Source organism: Myotis brandtii, unplaced genomic scaffold (assembly GCF_000412655.1).
Source record: "Myotis brandtii unplaced genomic scaffold, ASM41265v1 scaffold137, whole genome shotgun sequence".
Lineage (NCBI taxonomy): Eukaryota > Metazoa > Chordata > Mammalia > Chiroptera > Vespertilionidae > Myotis > Myotis brandtii.
Window position 1 is genome coordinate 5,286,777 of NW_005354874.1, and position 20,063 is coordinate 5,306,839.

Below are 20,063 nucleotides of genomic sequence, written 5' to 3' on the forward strand. Positions count from 1 at the left end.
ACACCCAGTCTGTAGGGCCTCCAGAACCCACGTGCTTAGAAGCTGTTTGGCAAAAGCACTGGATCTTTGAGGTAGTTTTTAGGAGCATAGCATTTCCCATTAACTTGGGTCAATGGAGGCCAGGGCCTCTCCACTGGGGGCAGTGGCCACTGTTTCTGATTCAGTGCCTAGCCCTTAGATTCTGGGTGCAGCCTATAGATCCCTGGCTGAGGCACAGAAGCCATGGGAGGGGAAGTGTATTCTGGGACAGTAGCCTGAGTGGACTTCAGGCCTCTCTCCTTGGAGAAGCGAGGTCATCCTGACCTCCAGCCACTCACAGCCAGGAAACCTCCTTCCACACACACACACCCCTCTCTATTCTCACTGAGCGAGCAGCTCCCTGCGACTGCATGACACATCACAGTTCAGCAAGGGCCAGGAGTAGAGGAACCCCCACTGGCCTTTTAGGGCACCCCCCAACATCTCTAACCACTAAGTTGCCACAAAATTCTCCATCAAAATTACCTACAATTCCAACTCTGATTAAGGAAGAAATAAATATGTGTCATGCAGCACTTCCTGGTGGCAGCTCATTCACCAAGGTACCAGAGGGTGGGTGCCAGCATCTGAACTGGCCCCCAACAGCAGGAGGGAAGGTGCTTCTGGGTCCATCACAAGGTTCCCTCACTCAGTGTGTCCCTACACATATTCCTTCCTGCACCCAGAGCCCTGGCCACAAACCAGCCGGGCCCCCGCTCCTGTGTTGCACCCCAGCCCCCTGGAACTCAGAGTGCTGCCCTGGCTCTTTATGTTTCAGTGGCCCAGCCACGGCTGGGCTGTAGCTGAATCCAAAGGATCTGCAGGGTAATTCCTGCAGCTTCTGCTTGGAAAAGGGCAACAGGGTTCTGCCGAGAAAGGTGAGTGGAGGCTGTTTCCTGTGCAGGTTGGCAAGCCAGGTGTGGCCACCCCAGGACCAGGTAGCCACTACAATTCACAGGTCCCTGAGAGGGAGGGGGGAAGGCCAGCTGCAGAGGCCATTAAACGCAGGCAGGAGAGTGTGGGCCCACCTTATGCCAGGTGTCCTGAATGACACCAGCCTTCTCAGACAGGATCTCAATTAGCCGCTGGGCTTCACCCTCGTTGAACACCATGCTTCCAACCGTGGAGACCAGCGTCTTGTAGGGGAGGCAGAGAGGACTGTCCGTGTCCAGGGACCCTGTGCAGAGGGAAGGAGCAAGGACTTACACTCAGATATGAGCAACCAAGCCAGTCAGAGCCAAAGATTCTGTCCAGCTGCCGGGGGTGTGGCTTCTTGACTTAGGTCCCAACAAACTCATCGTAAGTTGAAAACATCGGAAGTCAAAATGCATTTAATACACCTAACCTACCGAACAGCTTAGCCTAGCTGGCCTTAAACGTGCTCAGAACACTTACATTAGCCCCAAAGTCATGGAGCACAGAACCTATTTTATAATAAAGTGTTGACTATCGCCCAGCCAGCATGGCTCAGTGGTTAAGTTTCGACCTATGAACCAGGTCACGGTTTGAATCCTGGTCAGGACACTCGCCCGGGTTGTGAGCTCAATCCCCAGTGTGGGGTGTGCAAGAGGCAGCCCATCAATGATTCTCTCATCATTGATGTTTCTCTCTCTTTCTCTCTCTCCCTTCTTCTCTGAAATAAATATATTTTTTTAAAAAATGAAGTGTTGACTATCTCATGCAATTTATTATATGTATCGCTTTCAAATCACTGCAAAATTGAAAGACTAAAATGAAGTGTTGACTATCTCATGCAATTTATTGTATGTATCGCTTTCAAATCACTGCAAAATTGAAAGACTGTAGGTGGAACCAGTGTCAGTCGGGGACCATCTGCACTCAGAAATGGAATAAACTGAGGGCACTGCACATGCTTCCTGACTGTCCAAAGACAGCTGACGAAGAAGTCCCCAATAAAGAAAAGTGGAGTTTTCCTAGGTTGGGGGAGATACCCCCCACCCTTATCATCAAAATGAGCAGAATTAATCAAGGCAAAGGTGCTTTTTCTTTCTTTCTCAGACAGAATCGGTCTTTTTTCCCCACTTTTTCTCAAACAGCTCAGCAAGGCTCACCCCCTGCATGACCAAGCCCTATGGCCCTGCAGGTCCTGACTGACCAGTGAGCCCATCATTCCCCACAAACACAGATGCCAACAGCCACACCCATGGGAGAAGCATGGGAAGCAAAAGGCCCATGTCTCCAAGGTTACTCTGAGGTCCCAGGGAAAAGGGGGCTGCTCCCACACAGTCAGGTTCAAACACAATTTCCCATTTCCCTGGATGAAGCTTAGGGACGCTTTAGGAGGGAAGGCTGGGCTCGGTTCTTGCAGAAGGGCCTGCCCACGCCTCAGTCCATTAGTGACTCTGAAGGAGACAGAGCCATTTGCCAAAAACCAATGGTCACTTCTGAAACACTCCTGGTGCCACACACCCCAAAAAACTTTGCTCTCATCACAGACTCTCACAGCAAAAAGGGGTGAACCAAGATGCCCCAACTGGCAGGAGCCCTGCATGAAATGCTCAGGCAATTCCTTATGCTGAGGCTCAAATCTGCCCTATAGCTGAATGACAGGGCCAAAAATGAGCTGAAACCAAGAAAACAGGCTAACCTGTGTGGCCCCTTCAGCTAAGCCCACCCTGAGGACAATGAATGGAGAAGGTTTCCATAGCAACCCCAAATTCTCTGGCTTATCATAATATTTTCATCACAAGTCAAAGCATTTAGCATGATACCTTAATAAGGAGTATGTGGGACATGGGCGAGCTGGTTGCTATGAGCACCTTCATTTTTGAGCTTCTTACCTTGGTGAACCTTGAGATTAGAAATAACCATGGTGAAATTAAAGGCCTAAGAGCTCAAAGGTGCCATGAAAATGGGTTGGGGGGAAGAGGAAGCATGTCTTGTCCCCTTCAACCTTCTGTCTTTTCATTGAAATATAATAAAATAAGGAATAATTTTAATGGCAACTTATGAACACTAGAAAAAAATTGAGTACAGCTAGACCAAAAGAAAATAAAAACCACTCTCTAGTTCACTACTGGGAGAAAACCCCACTGTTAGCCTTTTAGTTTACGGGGCTTCCTGCTTTCCCCTCTCAGCCTGTAGGCGGATGTTTACTGCCAGTGTTTTCCCGAAGGAGGAGGACCACTCGTTTCACAGATACCCCTGAAGCAAGACTGGGCAGGCCAGCCTCTCTGAAGCCAAGCACCGCACAGACAATTTCCTGTCCTCACTCAGAAAGGTCTACTCCTGTACTGTCTGGTACACTGGCCACCAACCAAGTGGGGGTACACCATGGATTTTCAAAAACTTCATATAAAGAAGTTAAATACCTGTCATAACTTTTTTATATTGATTGTATGTTATAATTATAATGTTTTGGGTAAAGTGGGTTAAATAAAACACGTCATTAAAATGAATTACATCATTAAAATGAATCACATTTGTTTCTTGTTTGCCTTTTTAAATGTGACTACCAGGAAGGTTTAAATTCCCTATGTGGCGCACACATGTGGCGCACACAGTTTCTACTAGATAGGCCAGTTTGCTCCTTTCCAGCCCTGGGGACCCCCAAAGCACTCCCTACTGAAATCCTGGCAGCCTCCATCCCCATAGGGGCCTCAGACCAGAGGCTTGGGCCTCTCTTGAAGGCTCTCCTTGAAGACCATCCTTCTAGACCAGGGGTGGGCAAACTTTTTGACTCGAGGGCCACAATGGGTTCTTAAACTGGACCGGAGGGCCGGAACAAAAGCATGGATGGAGTGTTTGTGTGAACTAATATAAATTCAAAGTAAACATCATTACATAAAAGGGTACGGTCTTTTTTTTTTTTAGTTTTATTCATTTCAAACGCAGGCTGTAGTTTGCCCACGGCTGTTCTAGACTCCTAAAGCCAGGAGTGCATTGCTGGGGTGAAGGGGACATCAAGGTAATGCAGCTACACTTCACTGTGAAATGTCATTTCCTTCACAGGCATCAATCACCCCAGTGGTCTCGACAATGTGCAATCCCTCCTGAAGGTCTAGGAGACACAGACTCTAGACACCCAGTCCATAAACCATTTCTGAGATTACTCTGTAAGAGTGTCTAAAGCCCCGAGTGCATTGCTGGGGTGAAGGGGACATCAAGGTAATGCAGCTACACTTCACTGTGAAATGTCATTTCCTTCACAGGCATCAATCACCCCAGTGGTCTCGACAATGTGCAATCCCTCCTGAAGGTCTAGGAGACACAGACTCTAGACACCCAGTCCATAAACCATTTCTGAGATTACTCTGTAAGAGTGTCATTCTAATACATCTTTAATAAAACTTTATAATGTAATTGTATTATTTTATTAGCTATAATAATAAACAGTAATAAAAACTTGTAACAAGTGAAACAATCCAAAGCTACATACAGCAACACTTAATTCTCCCCTGCCCACTCCCCTCACAGAAACTTGCATGGCCTTCTCCATCCTCATACAAACACTATCTTTTACATTACTTTTAGAAAGCAATAACCTAACATTTTTTCATTAAGTTTTTTAGGTAAGAATGATGCGATCTCTATGCTTCCTAAATCAGAGAAGTAAAACTAAAAGAAAAAGGAACTAGAATTTCTGGATATCTGTGGGGGTCACATTTATTTCCGAGTTTCAGATCCTCTCGCCATATCAGCAGCACTAAGCCCACCTTGAGAGAGACAGGCACACTGACTCCATCAACGAACAGCATACTAACAAGAGTTAATACATGCTTGAACATCACACCTGACTCCAGCAAATACTCCGAAATCTAGAAATAATCCTTGGTATTATGAAATCTTAAGGCACTAAAATAAATTTGTCAAAGATTCAACATCTACTAGTAATCTGTCAAACCACAGACTTCATAAAGACCAGGAGGCAGTGAAATCTCGTGATATCAGTTCACTTAGGGCCTGCTCCTGTAGCTAATGTTTTGCCTACCTTGGTGAGTCTGAAATACCAGGAACAGGACAGGGAGGCCTAGGGGAGGAATGAGGCAACAGGAGAGCAGAGTGGAGAGGCAGCGTCCCACTGCTCTAGAATACTCCAGACGCCTGTCTGGCAGGGGTGGGACAGGCCTGGGCTCAGGGGAAGCCTCTTCTGAGCAGGGTGGCCTTGGGCATGGTTCTTCGGCTCCAGGTGATGGACCTCATGGTCTGAACCAGAAGCCTCAGAGCTGCGGGCTTGTTTAGAGAGCTGGACAGGAGATTTTTATATGCTGTCTCCTGGGCTTCATTTAGCTAACTCAATGAAAAACAGATAAAGAAAACCACTGTGGAGCTGAACAAACTCATCCATGGGCCAGGGCCAGCCTTTAGGTCACCTCTGACCTTGGGCAGAGGCACCATGGTCAGAACAAGGCCCCTGGGGTCCTGGGCTCGAATTCCAGCCCTGCTCCTTCCTGCCTGCTCACCCTGGACAGGTGGCTTCACCTCTCTCTGCCTGTTTCCTCACCAGTGACACAGGGATAGCAACTGATCCTCCTTCACAGCCTCGCTGCAATGTGCTTGAACAATGTCTGGCACAGGGTAAGGCACTGCCGAATCTACCCACAAGGCCACCTTCAAGCCCATCACAGGAGAATCGCAGACCCAGACCCTCCCGGAACAGACAGCGCACCTAGGGAGGAGCTCAGGGTGGCTGAAGCAATTCTGCCCTTTCTCCTACTCCCATCAGTGGAATGGAAGGCATACAAAAGTGGTGCCCAAAATACCTCTGTGGACAGAGAACCACAGCCTGTGGACCCTCTGGCTCCTGCCCTGTACCACTGTTCTCACTCAGTAGGTTAAAGGAGCAGCACATACAAGCAAGGAGCCATATGCCTCCTTGGCTCTCAGCTCTGATAATGCGCATAATACTTCAAATTCCAAAACTAAGCTCCCTTTTGTGACCACATGGGAGGCTCAATCACCTAAAATTAAACTTGTCTTGCAAAAAAGGCACCCAGGAATCTCTGTCAACTGGGGTCCTTCGGGAAATTTTCTCTCTGCTTGCATAGTTACGAGGCTCCCCCAGTCATCAGGTTCCAGCCAAAGGGGACCCATTGGGTTCCACAGGCCAGCACTGTTTCAGCATCAGCCCCTTCAGTGTGCAGTTACTGGAACACTCCTGGCACTGCTCACGCTCAGCTTACTCAACCAACAGGGAGGGCGTCGGGACCTCTCCAGGAAATGCATCTGAGCTCAAGACAGCTGGTGATCAACGAGAGATTATTACCACAGCCCTGCCACGGGCTCCAGCTCAACTCCAGCTGTTGTTGCAGGTGCCTGGCAGTCCTCCCTAGGGCAGGCAGATTCAGGTGGTCTTCATGCACAAAGTATGGACCTATGTGTACCCGGCAGTCTACAGAAGGCTAGGCCTGGTAAGGTAAGTTGGGTTGAAAGTGCCAGCTAACGCTGAAACCGGTTTGGCTCAGTGGATAGAGCATCGGCCTGTGGACTGAAAGGTCCCAGGTTCGATTCCGGTCAAGGGCATGTACCTGGGTTGCGGGCACATCCCCAGTGGGAGATGTGCAGGAGGCAGCTGATCGATGTTTCTCTCTCATCGATGTTTCTAACTCTCTATCTCTCTCCCTTCCTCTCTGTAAAAAAATCAATAAAATATATTTAAAAAAAAGAAAAAGAAAAAAGAAAGTGCCGGGACTCCACCAAGATGGCGGCATAGGTAAACACCGGAGACTGCTGCCGCAAACAACCACTTCAAAAATATAACTAAAAGACGGAACGGACATCACCCAGAACCACAGGAAGGCTGGCTGAGGAGAGACTCTTCAACTAGAAGGAAAAATAACAGCACACCGAGGCTCAGAGGAGGCGCAGTGTGGAAAAAACTCAGGTGCGGAGGTGCGCGCGCAAAGCGGGCTGGTGGCTGAGAGCGCGGTTGTCGTTTTCGGTCAGGGGGGAGTCTCAGACTCTGAGCTCCAGATACGGGCGAATCGCTGGGGACTCGGACCCAAACGGGAGAAGCGGGAGTGTCTGGCATCAGTTGGAAGGCAGCTTTCCCTCCGAGGTTTGCAGCGGTTCCGGGGGTTCTGAGAAGCAGAGCCTCTGGGAACAGGACTGAGGGCACCATAACGGCTCCCTCCGCCCGCCCTGTTGAGCCCGCCCCGCCCAAGCCCTGCGCAGAGCCATTTGCCAGATCGCCTCAGGCAAAGGCTAGATTAGCACCTCCCCAGAGGACAGAAGTTTTCCGCGGCAGACACAGCTGATTCACACAGCCAGTCGGCCTGGTGGTCAAATCCCTCTAGTATTAACTACAACAATCAAGGCTCAACTAGAACAAGACTGCGCACAAAGACCACTAGGGGGTGCACCAAGAAAGCATAAAAAATGCGGAGACAAAAAAACATGACAGAAATGGAGGATATAGAGCTAAAAATCGCAATTTTGAGGGCTTGCAAAAATGTGCTAGAAGCTGTCAATAAACTTGAGGAGAGAGTCACGAAAACTAATGAGACCCTCGATGCTATGATAAAGAACCAACTAGAAATTAAGCATACACGGACTGAAATAAAGAATATTATACAGACACCCAATAGCAGACCAGAGGAGCGCAAGAATCAAGTCAAAGATTTGAAATGCGAAGAAGCAAAAAACACCCAACCGGAAAAGCAAAATGAAAAAAGAATCCGAAAATACGAAGATAGTGTAAGGAGCCTCTGGGACAGCTTCAAGCGTACCAACATCAGAATAATAGGGGTGCCAGAAGATGAGAGACAGCAAGATATTGAAAACCTATTTGAAGAAATAATGGCAGAAAACTTCCCCCACCTGGTGAAAGAAATGGACTTACAGGTCCAAGAAGCGCAGAGAACCCCAAACAAAAGGAATCCAAAGAGGACCACACCAAGACACATCATAATTAAAATGCCAAGAGCAAAAGACAAAGAGAGAATCTTAAAAGCAGCAAGAGAAAGAGACTCAATTACCTACAAGGGAATACCCATACGACTGTCAGCTGATTTCTCAACAGAAACTTTGCAGGCCAGAAGGGAATGGCAAGAAATATTCAAAGTGATGAATACCAAGAACCTACAACCAAGATTACTTTATCCAGCAAAGCTATCATTCAGAATTGAAGGTCAGATAAAGAGCTTCACAGATAAGGAAAAGCTAAAGGAGTTCATCACCACTAAACCAGTATTATACGAAATGCTGAAAGGTATCCTTTAAGAGGAGGAAGAAGAAAAAGGTAAAGATACAAATTGTGAACAACAAACATGCATCTATCAACAAGTGAATCTAAGAATCAAGTGAATAAATAATCTGATGTACAGAATGAACTGGTGATTATAATGAATCAGGGACATAGAAAGGGAATGGACTGACTATTCTTGGGGGGGAAAGGGGAATGGGAGATGCGGGAAGAAACTGGACAAAAATCGTGCACCTATGGATGAGGACAGTGGGTGGGGAGTGAGGGCGGAGGGTGGGGCGGGAACTGGGAGGAGGGGAGTTATGGGGGAAAAAAGTGACAATCACGCAGCAGAGCCACACAGAAGGAACGCGGGACTGTGTGCGTCACTGCAGAAGCATAATGGCAGCAACACCAGAAAGGCTTTTAAACAGAGGATGCTTGAGCCAAACACTGCTGAGTAAGGAGAAGGCAAGGGCTGGGGCTTCAGCAAGGAGGGCTGCACAGGACAGGCACAGAGGCTTGTAAGGGGCCTTACTAGTCAGAGCGAGGGTGTGAGGGCAGGGTAAGCCCAAGTCTTCACAGGCCCCAGGAATCCAGATTTTATTCCACAGGCAAGGAGCAACATCTAGAAGGGAGCAAGGTTTGCATTTGGGAAAAATTATTCCAGGACACGCAGTGGGACAAGGCTGGAGGCAGGCAGATCAAGGAAAAGCCCACGCCTGAAAGTACAGAAAGCAGAACTGTTGGGACACAGGCCCTGTGTCAACTCAGGGTCTCAAGAGCAAAACCTGCCACAGGGGTGTGTGGTTTTAGGAGTTGGGGGCGAACACCAATGGAAAAGACACTCATTTTCTCAGGGAATGTCTGGAGCAGTCTGAAGGCCTCAGACACACAGATGCAGGCAGAATGGCTGCTGCCTCCGGACACTGCACTGTCCTTCCAACAGAAAGCCAGACACCAACCTCAGGGTGCCTTCTAGGTTGACATCACCAATCACCTGAGCCAAACTCCAGTCAAAAGCCCCAGGGTCCCAGGAAGGGCTACCCTGCAACTCCTTGAAGCCCAACACTACACAAGCAACCATCTCATTTAGAGATGGACGACAAGCCCCTGACACCTGCTGACCCCTAGTCCAGAGGGCATCTCCCTGAATCACAGAAGCTGGCAGGTGGGGACATCCATCTCTATAAATGAGAAACTAGGGCCAGCATTGCTGCTGGCCTCCCCATTACGCAGAAGGCAATTCATTGACAGAGAAGGGTCTCCCTGGGCTTGTGGGAAAGTGACCCTCATGGGCCCTGGATGAAAGATCCCTCAAATGCAGCAGCAGCAGCACCTGCAGGCCCTGCAGTCCTCATCAGTCCGTACTCCAGAGGTGGCTGGCCCTGTGCAGACTCCAAGCCCAGCACTTCGCAGGGACTTGTCTGTCCTCATGACCGGATGCACTCAACCCGACTGCCATGGACATTAAAATCTGGTGTTTTAATTGCACTGGAATGAAGTACAAATAATGTCAACAGCAATGCTATTTGGACCTTTGAATCAGGCCTTTTTGTTTGGTTGGAGAAAAAGTAATCTTAACTGGGAAATTGGGCTCTTAATGATGTCTAATGGAATGTTTAAAAAATCCTATAAATTGAATGACTATTTCCCACCTCAAATTTAAAAAAAATCAACTTCATATCTGAAACATGAACGCCACCTACAGCTTCTCTAAGACGTGGCACTCCAACTGATACTTGGCTTGCTTCCCGAGGAGACACTTTTGTTTTTTTTGTTTTTTTAAAAGTTGAATTTGAAGAAGAGAAAGTGAATAAAGGCTCAAAGCCCCACAGAGACTTCTTGAGCTTCAGACCCTGGAAAACTTAAAGTTCAAGAGAAAGAGTATGAAACTTACTCTCAATACACATCTGTCTGTGCCTCAGCCCTAAGGTGGAGGGCACAGATGGAGGCCCAAGCTCCAGCTCTGATCCCTGCCCTAGCATTTACTGGCTGCATGATTTCTGGGAAGTTTAAAAACAGAGCTGAGCTTTGGTTTCTGTTCTTGTAAAACAGGTAAAAATACAAATCCACCTTTCAGAATGTTAGGGGGATACATTCATGGAGAAGAGTTTCATAAACCATGCACCTAGTGGTGTCACATTCCCAGTGGTGACCCAGCACCAGGCCTCAGACACAGTGAGCCCACAGCACAAAGGACAGCATGGGGGGAAGGGAGGTGGAATTGGAGGAAGGAAGGGGTGGTGTTCTTATCAAGTTACACAGTTGAAGATGAGGCCCCTGCTAAGCTACAGACACCTAAAGTTTTTCTGGTAGGTCTGAAAATTTCTCCGCATCTCCCTTGACCTCTGGTGACCCCTGCCTCATTTATTAGGTTATAGAACATGATCCTATTTGCATTTCCACCTGCTCTGGCAGAGGGTGAAGCAGCCCCTTGAGGCCTGGCACAACATGCAGCTGCCAGACCCCCCACGACACTGCCAGGTTTGTAAATGCAGGACCCACCTTATAATATTCTTCTTAGCTCAGTTCGTGACCATTTACTGGGTACCCAAGGCTGGGACAGGCATGAGAAAAACTGGCCACTTTCTTTCCTCCACCTGGCCCCCCTAAAAGAGCAAGGACTTCTTTCTGCTGCTCAGAGGATACTCAGGGGACCTCTGGTCAGGGCTGCACTGCCTCACAGCACCTGAAAGGACAGGGGTTCTGCTTGGTACAATAAGGTCCTGTTTATTTGACTCAGACAAACAATGGACTTTTTGTTTCTTTTCTATTTAAAAATTAATACCTACATGTTACAGAAAAACTGGGAAATGCAGAAGGGTGAAGATATTAAGATTTACCCATAATCCTGTCCCCCAAAGATGGCCTCTTTCTCCAACATGGGCTGTGTGTGTCTGACAACGTGGTCATCATGGGGTTATAAATACCTATGTCTCCTGGAGAGTGGCTGGGTTCGCCTGGGCCCTGTCGTGGTGGCCTTCTGGCCCCAGAGTAAACCTTCTGCATCTGCAGATGGGAGCGTGTCAGGCATAAAGCCATCCTAGGGAGGAGGGCCATGCCCTGGCTTAGCCTTGCTCAGCTTCTGCTCCAAGCGAACCAAGCTCCAGCGGAAGCCCGGTATTCTAGAGTGCATCTAAATGTGGAGTTTCCTGAACGAGCACCCTGTACTTCCCAAGACCAAATCTTTGGCTTATCCAGGGTCCAGACCCACACTGTACTAATCTGGACCTACCTCCAGGTCATGGCACTGATAGCTCTCCTAAAAGGGTAATGCTAACATGCCCATTAGTACACGCTAGGTGTAGGCCGGCAGGCCAGCATGTTATGCAGGCAAGGACTGTGTTTGAGGACAAAAATAGATTAAAAAAAAAAAACCACCACCACATACACACACTTCCTGTCAGAGACATGGCTTTCGCAATAGGTACCGCACACAAATGCTGAGGTAACAATCAGAGAATGAACCAGCAGAGGCCACACGGCACTGCAAACACTTAGAAGCTTCAGTTCTGGGAAATTTCCACTTTCTCTTTGGTACCATGAATTCCCTCTTTTCCAAACATTGAGACAAGAGCCCATGCCTTTTGTTTCATAAGCAAGTATTTTCTCCGTGTTCCACACCTGGGTTTATGATGCTCCCCGGAAAATGTCACCATTTCCATAGTACCACATGAGCAGTAAAATCAGTCGGAGGGCGTGGAAACACTCATGTGGGTCTCTTGCACTCTGCAACAAGGGTAAATCGTGGAATGTGTTTGAAGAATGATGCTGTACTGTCTTCCTAAAAGGGGACCTACCTTTTGACTTAGCAATCACATATCTAGGAATTTACTTTCTACAGAGAGATACACATCATATATACATCACTGCATTAATTTTAGCAACAACAAAAAACACTGCACACTACTTAATGTCATTTAAATAAATCATGATACATTCATGCTATGGAAAGTGGCAGCCCTGCAGAAGATGTCACTAGTACACTTATAAGTAAAGAAAGCCAGTTCCAAAGCTGCGTGCACTGTAGGCCCCAGCTGTGCATTTGGTGTGATGAACAGAGTATCCCCAGGGCTCCCCCTGGGAAGTGGATGGTAAATGGGATGAAGTAGGAAGGAACACTAACTTTTTACCTTCTATGGTTTTATACTGCTTGAACTGTGTTTGCTGGAAGCACATATTTATACAATAATAAATGTTAAAAAGCAGGGATGAGGAAGGCAGGAAGGCAGTGTTCACTGTCAAATTCAGCCACAGACAAGTGGTAAAAGCTGTCACATGGCCTTGATTTGCTCTTGTAGGAAAATTAGATCAGAAGTTCTGGAAAAGTTCCAAGTTGGACTTGCAGAAGTGTGTCCTGTGCCTGCCCCCACATCTGCTGGGCTTCCCTCTGGGCACCTGTCAGCGAGGGCCCCACCTGGTGATGACTAAAGAAGCAACCCTGTCTCTGGTGGACCCCAGCTCTGGGGCAGGTTTTGCCACTGATCTGTCACCTGTCATGGCCAGCCGCAGCCTCTATGATCTCATTCATCACATCTCACTGTGATACGGAGGACAACGGGAGTTCACCTCCACCCCACTCCGGACGCAGGCAGACAGACAGAACAAAGCAGAAAGGAGCTGCATGGCACCAACAGAGGGTTGCAAAGACATGTTTGTTTTCACAGAGTCACCTGTAAGGTGACCCAAGAGACCACCACCCTCCTAAGGACTCCAGTTTAGAGCAGTGCTGTATAAAAGAAGCTACTGTGCTGATGCCGACGTTGTTCTTCATCTGCACTGCCCAAAAGGGCAGCTGCTGGCCACATGTGACTATTGAGCATTTGGAATGTGGTTAGCGTAACAGAATCTTTCACTTAATTACTTTTGACTGACTTGAACGTTTTTATATGGATGGCCCCATGTGACTAGCAGCTTCCATAGTGGACAACACAGCCCTAGACTCTAGCTCTTTGGTGCCCATGATCAAAAATCTCATGGCCCTGGAACCTTCCTCCACCTGAGTCAGTCTCCTCGATTTGGAGTTAGAAATCCCTTCCTGGCCTGCTCCACACCAGTGATAAGGAACCTATTCCCCAAGTACCTCCCCATGGTCATCAGGCCACCTCTCCCCCATCAAGGCTACTCTCCAGGTCCCCGAGTTTCTGGACACCCAGGGCCAGCCAGCCCACCCGGAGTTGTATCCACAGTTCCCTTCTCTAGGGCATGCATAGCCTTGGAGAGGCTGGAGGTGGAAAAACCCTGGACAGACATAGAGAGAAGCTCAACCCCAGCTGGTGGGCAAGAAGGTCAAGAGCATGCAGCTGGGACTAACCAGAGCCTCAGGGGACATGAGGTGTGACTGCATGAAAAGAATGTGGTCTGCTTCTCACTCAGCAACAGTCACAGCTACAGATTCTAATATGAGTCAGATTAATTCTGGAACACTGAACTCCACATACAAGATGGAATTGCAAGGGAAGTGTGAAAACCCATGATTTCACGATTATGGAGCTGGGGGCAGGGAGTGACCTGCATCCACCTCGGAGGGCCCTGAAGGTGACTTTACATACCAACCCTGGGAAAAACAGGGCTCAGATCACACACTGCAAATTCAGGGAAATAAAAAATAAAATACAAGAACTCTGGCCGGTGGAGCTTGGTTAGTTGGAGTGTCATCCTATACACCAAAAGGCTGCGGGTTTGCTTCCCAGTCAGAGCACAACCCAGGTTGTGGGTTCAGTCCCTGGTCGGGCTGAGTGCTGGAGGCAACTGATCAATGTTTCTCTCTCCCTCAGTTGAGGATAATACAAATAAAAAGAAGTACAAGAAAATATTTCCCCATGCTTTCAGACGTTCACCTTTCAGGTGTTATATTAGCCACATGTATTACCCCTTGTGGCTGTTTTCATGTAGGTCATGTCTGACTGTCCCACGTGGCTGTTTGTGTGGTCAAGAGCCCCAAATTGCAACCTTGGAGTAATAGCCTCCCACCATGTGGGTCAGCACCCTACTTGTAATTACAATAGTTTGGGAATACGGAATACATTCACACATCAGACAAAACTGGCCTTCCAAAAACCACTTACAACTCCATCCAATATTCTTATCTATTTTTCCCTCCAGATGGGACTTTCAGAATAGTTTTGTCAAATTAAGGGAGGAAAATTCCATTGAAATTTTGGCTGGAAGAATAATAAACCCCTAAGAGAACTTAGGAATAACTATTATTTTATCTATAATATTCAATCTTTCTTCTCCTGGAGCACAGTATTTCCTTCCTCTTCAAATTTTGCCTTATACCACCCTCTTCCAAGCTGCTATGTGGGTTCCCACAGGCATAAAGTTAAGTTTTCCTTCTAACAAGGTTCTCTATTACCTGCAAATTAGGACCATTTTGTCTTCCTTTCTATATTATCATTACATTTTGTTTCATGCCTTATCTCAGATGTCTAAAGCCATAGAGGTAATAATGACCACAGGACACAGGAAGCTCTATTCTAACACACCTGATGTTGGAAAGCCAGAAAACAGGCCTGTTCTCAGCAATATACCTGTCTTCGAATCTCAAATGCCCTTGTAGCTGTGTCAGGTGGAAAACCACCTTAAACAAGGGCAGTGTGCGCTCCCTCCAGCCTGTGCTGGCAGGGCTGAGGCCCTTGGGTTTTCAAGGGCCTGAGAAGTTGACCTGACCTATGGGGCCAGGTGATGGTCCCTGATCCTCAGCAGGAGCCCAAAGCTACTCACAGAGGATGGGTGCCCACCCAGCCCATGAAGTTGGAGGTAGAAGCCAGAGAAAAGGTAATGTAGCTTCACTAAGGTGCAAGAAAGGGAAACCCAGCTAAAAACAGAGGATCCAAAAAACAAAACAAAAACAACAGAGAATCCTGTGCTACATAACATAGGTCCAAACATTTTAGATCTCATAAGATGCCTCATCAATGCCCTAGCCAGTTTGGCTCAGCTGATAGAGCGTCAGCCTGGAGACTGAAGGGTCTCAGGTTCAATTCCAGGCTGGGGGCACATACCTCAGTTGCAAGGCTCAATCCCCAGCCCTGGTCGGGGCATGTGCAGAAAGCAACCAATTGACTTATCTCTGTCACATGGCTGTTTCTCTCCCTCCCTCCCTTCCACTCTCTCTAAAAATCAATGGAGCCCTAACCGGTTTGACTCAGTGGATAGAGCGTCGGCCTGCGGACTCAAGGGTCCCAGGTTCGATTCTGGTCAAGGGCATATACCTTGGTTGCGAGCACATCCCCAGTAGGGAGTGTGCAGGAGGCAGCTGATCGATGTTTCTCTCTCATCGATGTTTCTAACTCTCTATCCCTCTCCCTTCCTCTCTGTAAAAAAAAAATCAATAAATCAATAAATCAGTAAAATATATATAAAAAAATAAAAATCAATGGAAAAATATCCTAGGGTGAGGATTAACAACAACAAAAAAAGATGCTTCATCAAGACAAATGCAATTAATTTTCCAAATCAACTAAGAAAACATAAGACTGCTGGTATTCTAGCAAATGAGTGATGAACATGAAATAGAACTCATCGGCCCAATTTCCATATTAATATGAAACATATTAATAGGAAACTACTGTTCTATATTATTTTATATATACATAAAATGCTCCATTAAATAACTGGGACAAGCCTTAGCTGGTTTGGCTCAGTGGACAGAAGGTTGGCCTGAGGGCTTAAAGGGTATTAGGTTCGATTCCAGTCAAGGGCACATGCCTAGTTGTGAGCTCGATCCACAGTGGGGGGCGTGCAGGAAGCAGCCGATCAATGATTCTCTCGCATCAATGATGTTTCTATCTCTCTCCCCCTCTCTCTTCCTCACTGAAATCAATAAAAAATTATAACGGGAACGGGGGTAGGGAGGACAGGACACTGGGGGTGAGGGGTTGGAGGGGTAAATACTACTGCTCCCTGAAAACATTATCCTACCATTATTCTCTCAACAAACACATATAAATGAATAAAGGTATGCTAAAATACCAGGTGAGGTACACAACAGAACAGGCTCACAAAAGGCAGTCAAACATTTAAGAAAGATTTGCTGTCCCTTGACTCAGGCTCTCACATGACTTGCTCTAGCTAATAAGATGCTGGTCTGAAATGTGCCCTTTTATAGCTCTGTCATAAGCATGAGAAGGGCCTCTGCCCTGAGAGTCCTTGGAGTCTCAGCCTGGGCCCCAGAATGAACACATGTGGAAGAGACTTACAGAAAGGAGTCAAACCCAAAGTGAACAGAGCCACTCAGCAGAGCCAACCCAGATCAGTCAACCTCTGTCCAATCCAGCAGAAGTATGAGCAAGAATAAATGACAGCTGGTGTAAATCACTGAAATCTGAAATGTTTGTTATGCAGCCTTGTTGTGGCAATAGCTAACTGATAAGATGGCTTCCCCAAAGGAAATCCATAAGCCATTCGAAGATAGCATTTTCCTCCAAGTTCATAAAGAAATCAAAGCTACTTACCAGGCTCACCTTTCTTCTTTGAACCAGACTTCTTCTTTGCAGGAGCCTCTTGCTTTGGTGCCTCCTGGCTCTGAACCATATCTGCCTTTTTGCCCTGGTTAGGAGCTGACTCTGCCTTTTTACCCTGATTGGCAGATGCATCCACCTTTTTGACCTGGTTGGGGGACCCTTCTGACTTTTTGCCCTGGTTTGGGGTTCCCTCTGCCTTCTTGCCTTGGTTGGAGGGCCCATCTGCTTTTTTCCCTTGGTTTGCAGTACCCTCCACCTTTGTGCCCTGATTAGCAACTGAATCTGCCTTTTTACCCTGATTCTGGGCCCCCTCTGCCTTTTTGCCCTGGTTCTGGGCCCCATCTGCCTTTTTGCCCTGATTCTGGCTCCCCTCTGCCTTTTTGCCCTGGTTCTGGGCCCCGTCTGCCTTTTTGCCTTGGTTCTGGCCCCCCTCCACCTTTTGACCCTGATTCTGGGCCCCCTCTCCCTTTTTGCCCTGGTTGGGAGTTCCTTCTGCCTTTTTGCCCTGGTTGGGAGCCCCCTCTGCCTTTTTGCCCTGATTTTGGGCCCCTTCTCCCTTTTTGCCCTGGTTGGGAGCCCCCTCTGCCTTTTTACCTTGGTTGGAGGTGCCTTCTGCCTTTTTACCCTGGTTCTGGGTTCCTTCTGCCTTTTTGCCTTGGTTCTGGGCTCCCTCTGCCTTTTTGCCCTGGTTGGGAATTCCCTCAACTTTTTTGCTCTGATTCTGAACAACTTCTGCCTTTTTGCCCTGGTCTGGGGACCCCTCCTGTTTTTTGCCCTGGTTGGAGGCTCCTTCTGCCTTTTTGCCCTGACTGGGGGTCCCCTCTGCCTTTTTACCCTGGTTGGAGGTTCCTTCGGCCTTTTTGCCCTGGTTCTGGGCCCCCTCCGCCTTTTTGCCCTGGTTGGGAATTCCCTCAACTTTTTTACTCTGATTCTGAACAACTTCTGCCTTTTTGCCCTGGTCTGGGGACCCCTCCTGTTTTTTGCCCTGGTTGGAGGCTCCTTCTGCCTTTTTGCCCTGACTGGGGGTCCCCTCTGCCTTTTTACCCTGGTTGGAGGTTCCTTCGGCCTTTTTGCCCTGGTTCTGGGCCCCCTCTGCCTTTTTGCCCTGGTTCTGGGCCCCTTCTGCCTTTTTGCCCTGGTTCTGGGTTCCCTCTGCCTTTTTGCCCTGGTTCTGGGTCCCCTCTGCCTTTTTGCCCTGGTTCTGGGCCCCCTCTGCCTTTTTGCCCTGGTTGGGAGTTCCCTCTGCCTTTTTGCCCTGGTTCTGTGGCCCCTCTGCCTTTTTTCCCTGGTTGGGAATTCCCTCTGCCTTTTTGCCCTGGTTCTGGGTCCCTTCTGCCTTTTTGCCCTGGTTCTGGGTCCCCTCTGCCTTTTTGCCCTGCATAGCACCAGTGGCCTTGGAACCCACTGGAGGCACAACCACCATAGGCACCTCCTTAGGAGCAGTTTCCAAGATGGCAGCCTTTGAGGCAAGAACCTGGATAGAATTCACTACAGAACTGACTGCTGGTTCCACTTTTGCTACTTTTTTCTCTTTCTTCTTTTTGTCCTTAGGGGAGGAGGCCAGTTTCTCTTGGGGCATGGCTGGTACCGTGGCTATAGGGGTAATGACCACAGAGGGATGGACCGGGGTTGGAGCCACAGCCATTGCAGGTGCCCGTACTGGGTCTTTGAGGAGGATGGTCATGTTTGGGGCTGGCTCATGGTCAGGTATCTTCCCGTTGGGTTTCTCATCCTTTTTCTTGGTCTTTCCTTTCTTCTCTATTGTTTTCTCCTTCTTTTTCTTCTCTACTTTCTGGTGATAAGTTTTCGCCATCTCCTTGCGCTGGTTGGCTAGAGCTTCTTCATATGACGTCTCCTTCATGGAGAAGGTTGACACCAGGAAGATGCCAATGGCAGAAACAACCATAAATCCACCAAAGACCACAACCCCCAAGGTTTGAGTGTCGTAAATGTCCATTCTGGCTTATTTTCCGTTCACCTGCCAAACACATACACATAGATTAGTTTTTGCAGAAACTGAGGTATTCAGTTTCCATCCCCACCCCCACCACAACTTAAGGTTTCACTAATTCTTCAGACTGATAAAGTCAATGAAGAAACAAATCCAGGCAATCTCTGATGCCATACACTCTTACCTTTCTCTCCGTAAAAGAGAGCAATTTCTAAGCAAGATATGAGCAGTCCCTTTCAGTGCTGGCAGATACAAAGCACTAAGGAGATGGCAGACTGAAGGTCTGTACTTAGGGCATGTGATGCCCTGGAAACTCAGAGGCCTCCATCACAATTCAAGATATTCCCCACTGGAGGAGTTAAAGATGCACATGAGCACGAGCACAGGCCAGGTGTATAACAATCAGGAGTGGTGAGGACTGTGGCAAAAATGCTCCACTAAATTAGGAGCTGTCAACCAGCCATAGCTGATTGTTATAGAAATGTAAACAAGCACTTGCCAAGAGAGCTTTTGCTTTTTCACATTAGGTCAGAAATCTTTTTTACACAATGTGAAATAGACAAATTGGAAAAATACCACGTGAGCCTGACATAGTAGGCAGTTAAGACAGACATGAGCAGAGCAGGAATTTGATAAGCCAGGTACAGAAGGTCACCAGGGTAGAAAGCCCTGGGAGCTTACCAATGGACAACTGTAAGGTGGGAACTCGTCCCCAGGGTGACCTTTCCTCCCCTAGCATATCGCTGGCCATGCAATTCAGACCCCCTGATCTTTCATACCGCTGGTCATCCTGTGGTTCGGACCCTCCCCTGACTTTTCCTCCCCTGTCACGTCACTAGTCATCTGGTAGACCTCCCGTTCAGGAGGAACAAGGGGGCTGGAAAAAAGCCTCTACTGCTCCCAAACAAGACCTTGCACCTTCACTCCCTTAAGCATTAAGTCCCAAGCAGTGAGGTTCTGACCTACATCAAATAATCTTAGGAACCAAGGTCTGTTGACCACTAAGACAGAGTTTTAGTCAAACTAAAGATAACATCTAGGCTTCAGCTGTGTTTCACCTTCAGGCCCAGAAAAGCAGCAAGACCAGACCAGGCCGGGTGACACCAAGGCTGACATCAGGACTAGCTATGGTAAGTAAGGATCCCCTGCTCTGGTACAGACCAATCAGTGGAGACCATGACCCTGAGCAGACACTCCTGGAAAGCTGGAAAGCTGATGAATATTCTATTGAGATCCTCCTCTGAGACTTCTAGTTAAAAGCCCTTAAGATGGGAGGTTGTGGGGGTGGGGGGGTCTCTTCCCCCCCCCCCCCCCCTCTCTTCCTAAATCCACAAAGCTTAGCTGGCTCACATCTTCATAGCCCACTTCTCTACCTCTGACTTTCTAAATAAACTTTCACCTGTATTTCAGTCTTAGCTCTGAATTTTTTCCTAGCCAAACTCAAGGACCCAGGTCTCTAACACCTGGCACCGTTCGCAGT

The 20,063-nt window shown here is 47.9% G+C and overlaps 1 protein-coding gene across 18 annotated transcripts in view; it reads right to left on the bottom strand.

The window, feature by feature from the left end:
* Nucleotides 1–18,608, bottom strand: part of RRBP1 (ribosome binding protein 1) — a 44,439-nt gene extending 25,831 nt beyond the window's left edge. For 3 of the 18 annotated variants that reach the window (XM_014535051.1, XM_005860586.2, XM_014535048.1), the window contains exons 1-2: nucleotides 16,624–18,608; nucleotides 1,047–1,195 (exon numbers count right to left, since the gene is read on the bottom strand). In XM_014535051.1, coding sequence (XP_014390537.1) covers nucleotides 1,047–1,195; nucleotides 16,624–18,589 — 2,115 coding nt within the window. In that variant the 5' untranslated portion in view covers nucleotides 18,590–18,608. The remainder of the gene's footprint in view (nucleotides 1–1,046; nucleotides 1,196–16,623) is intronic. The other 15 variants (XM_014535059.1, XM_014535063.1, XM_014535057.1 and 12 more) reach the window with 15 other exon arrangements.
* Nucleotides 18,609–20,063: the final 1,455 nt, after the last annotated feature.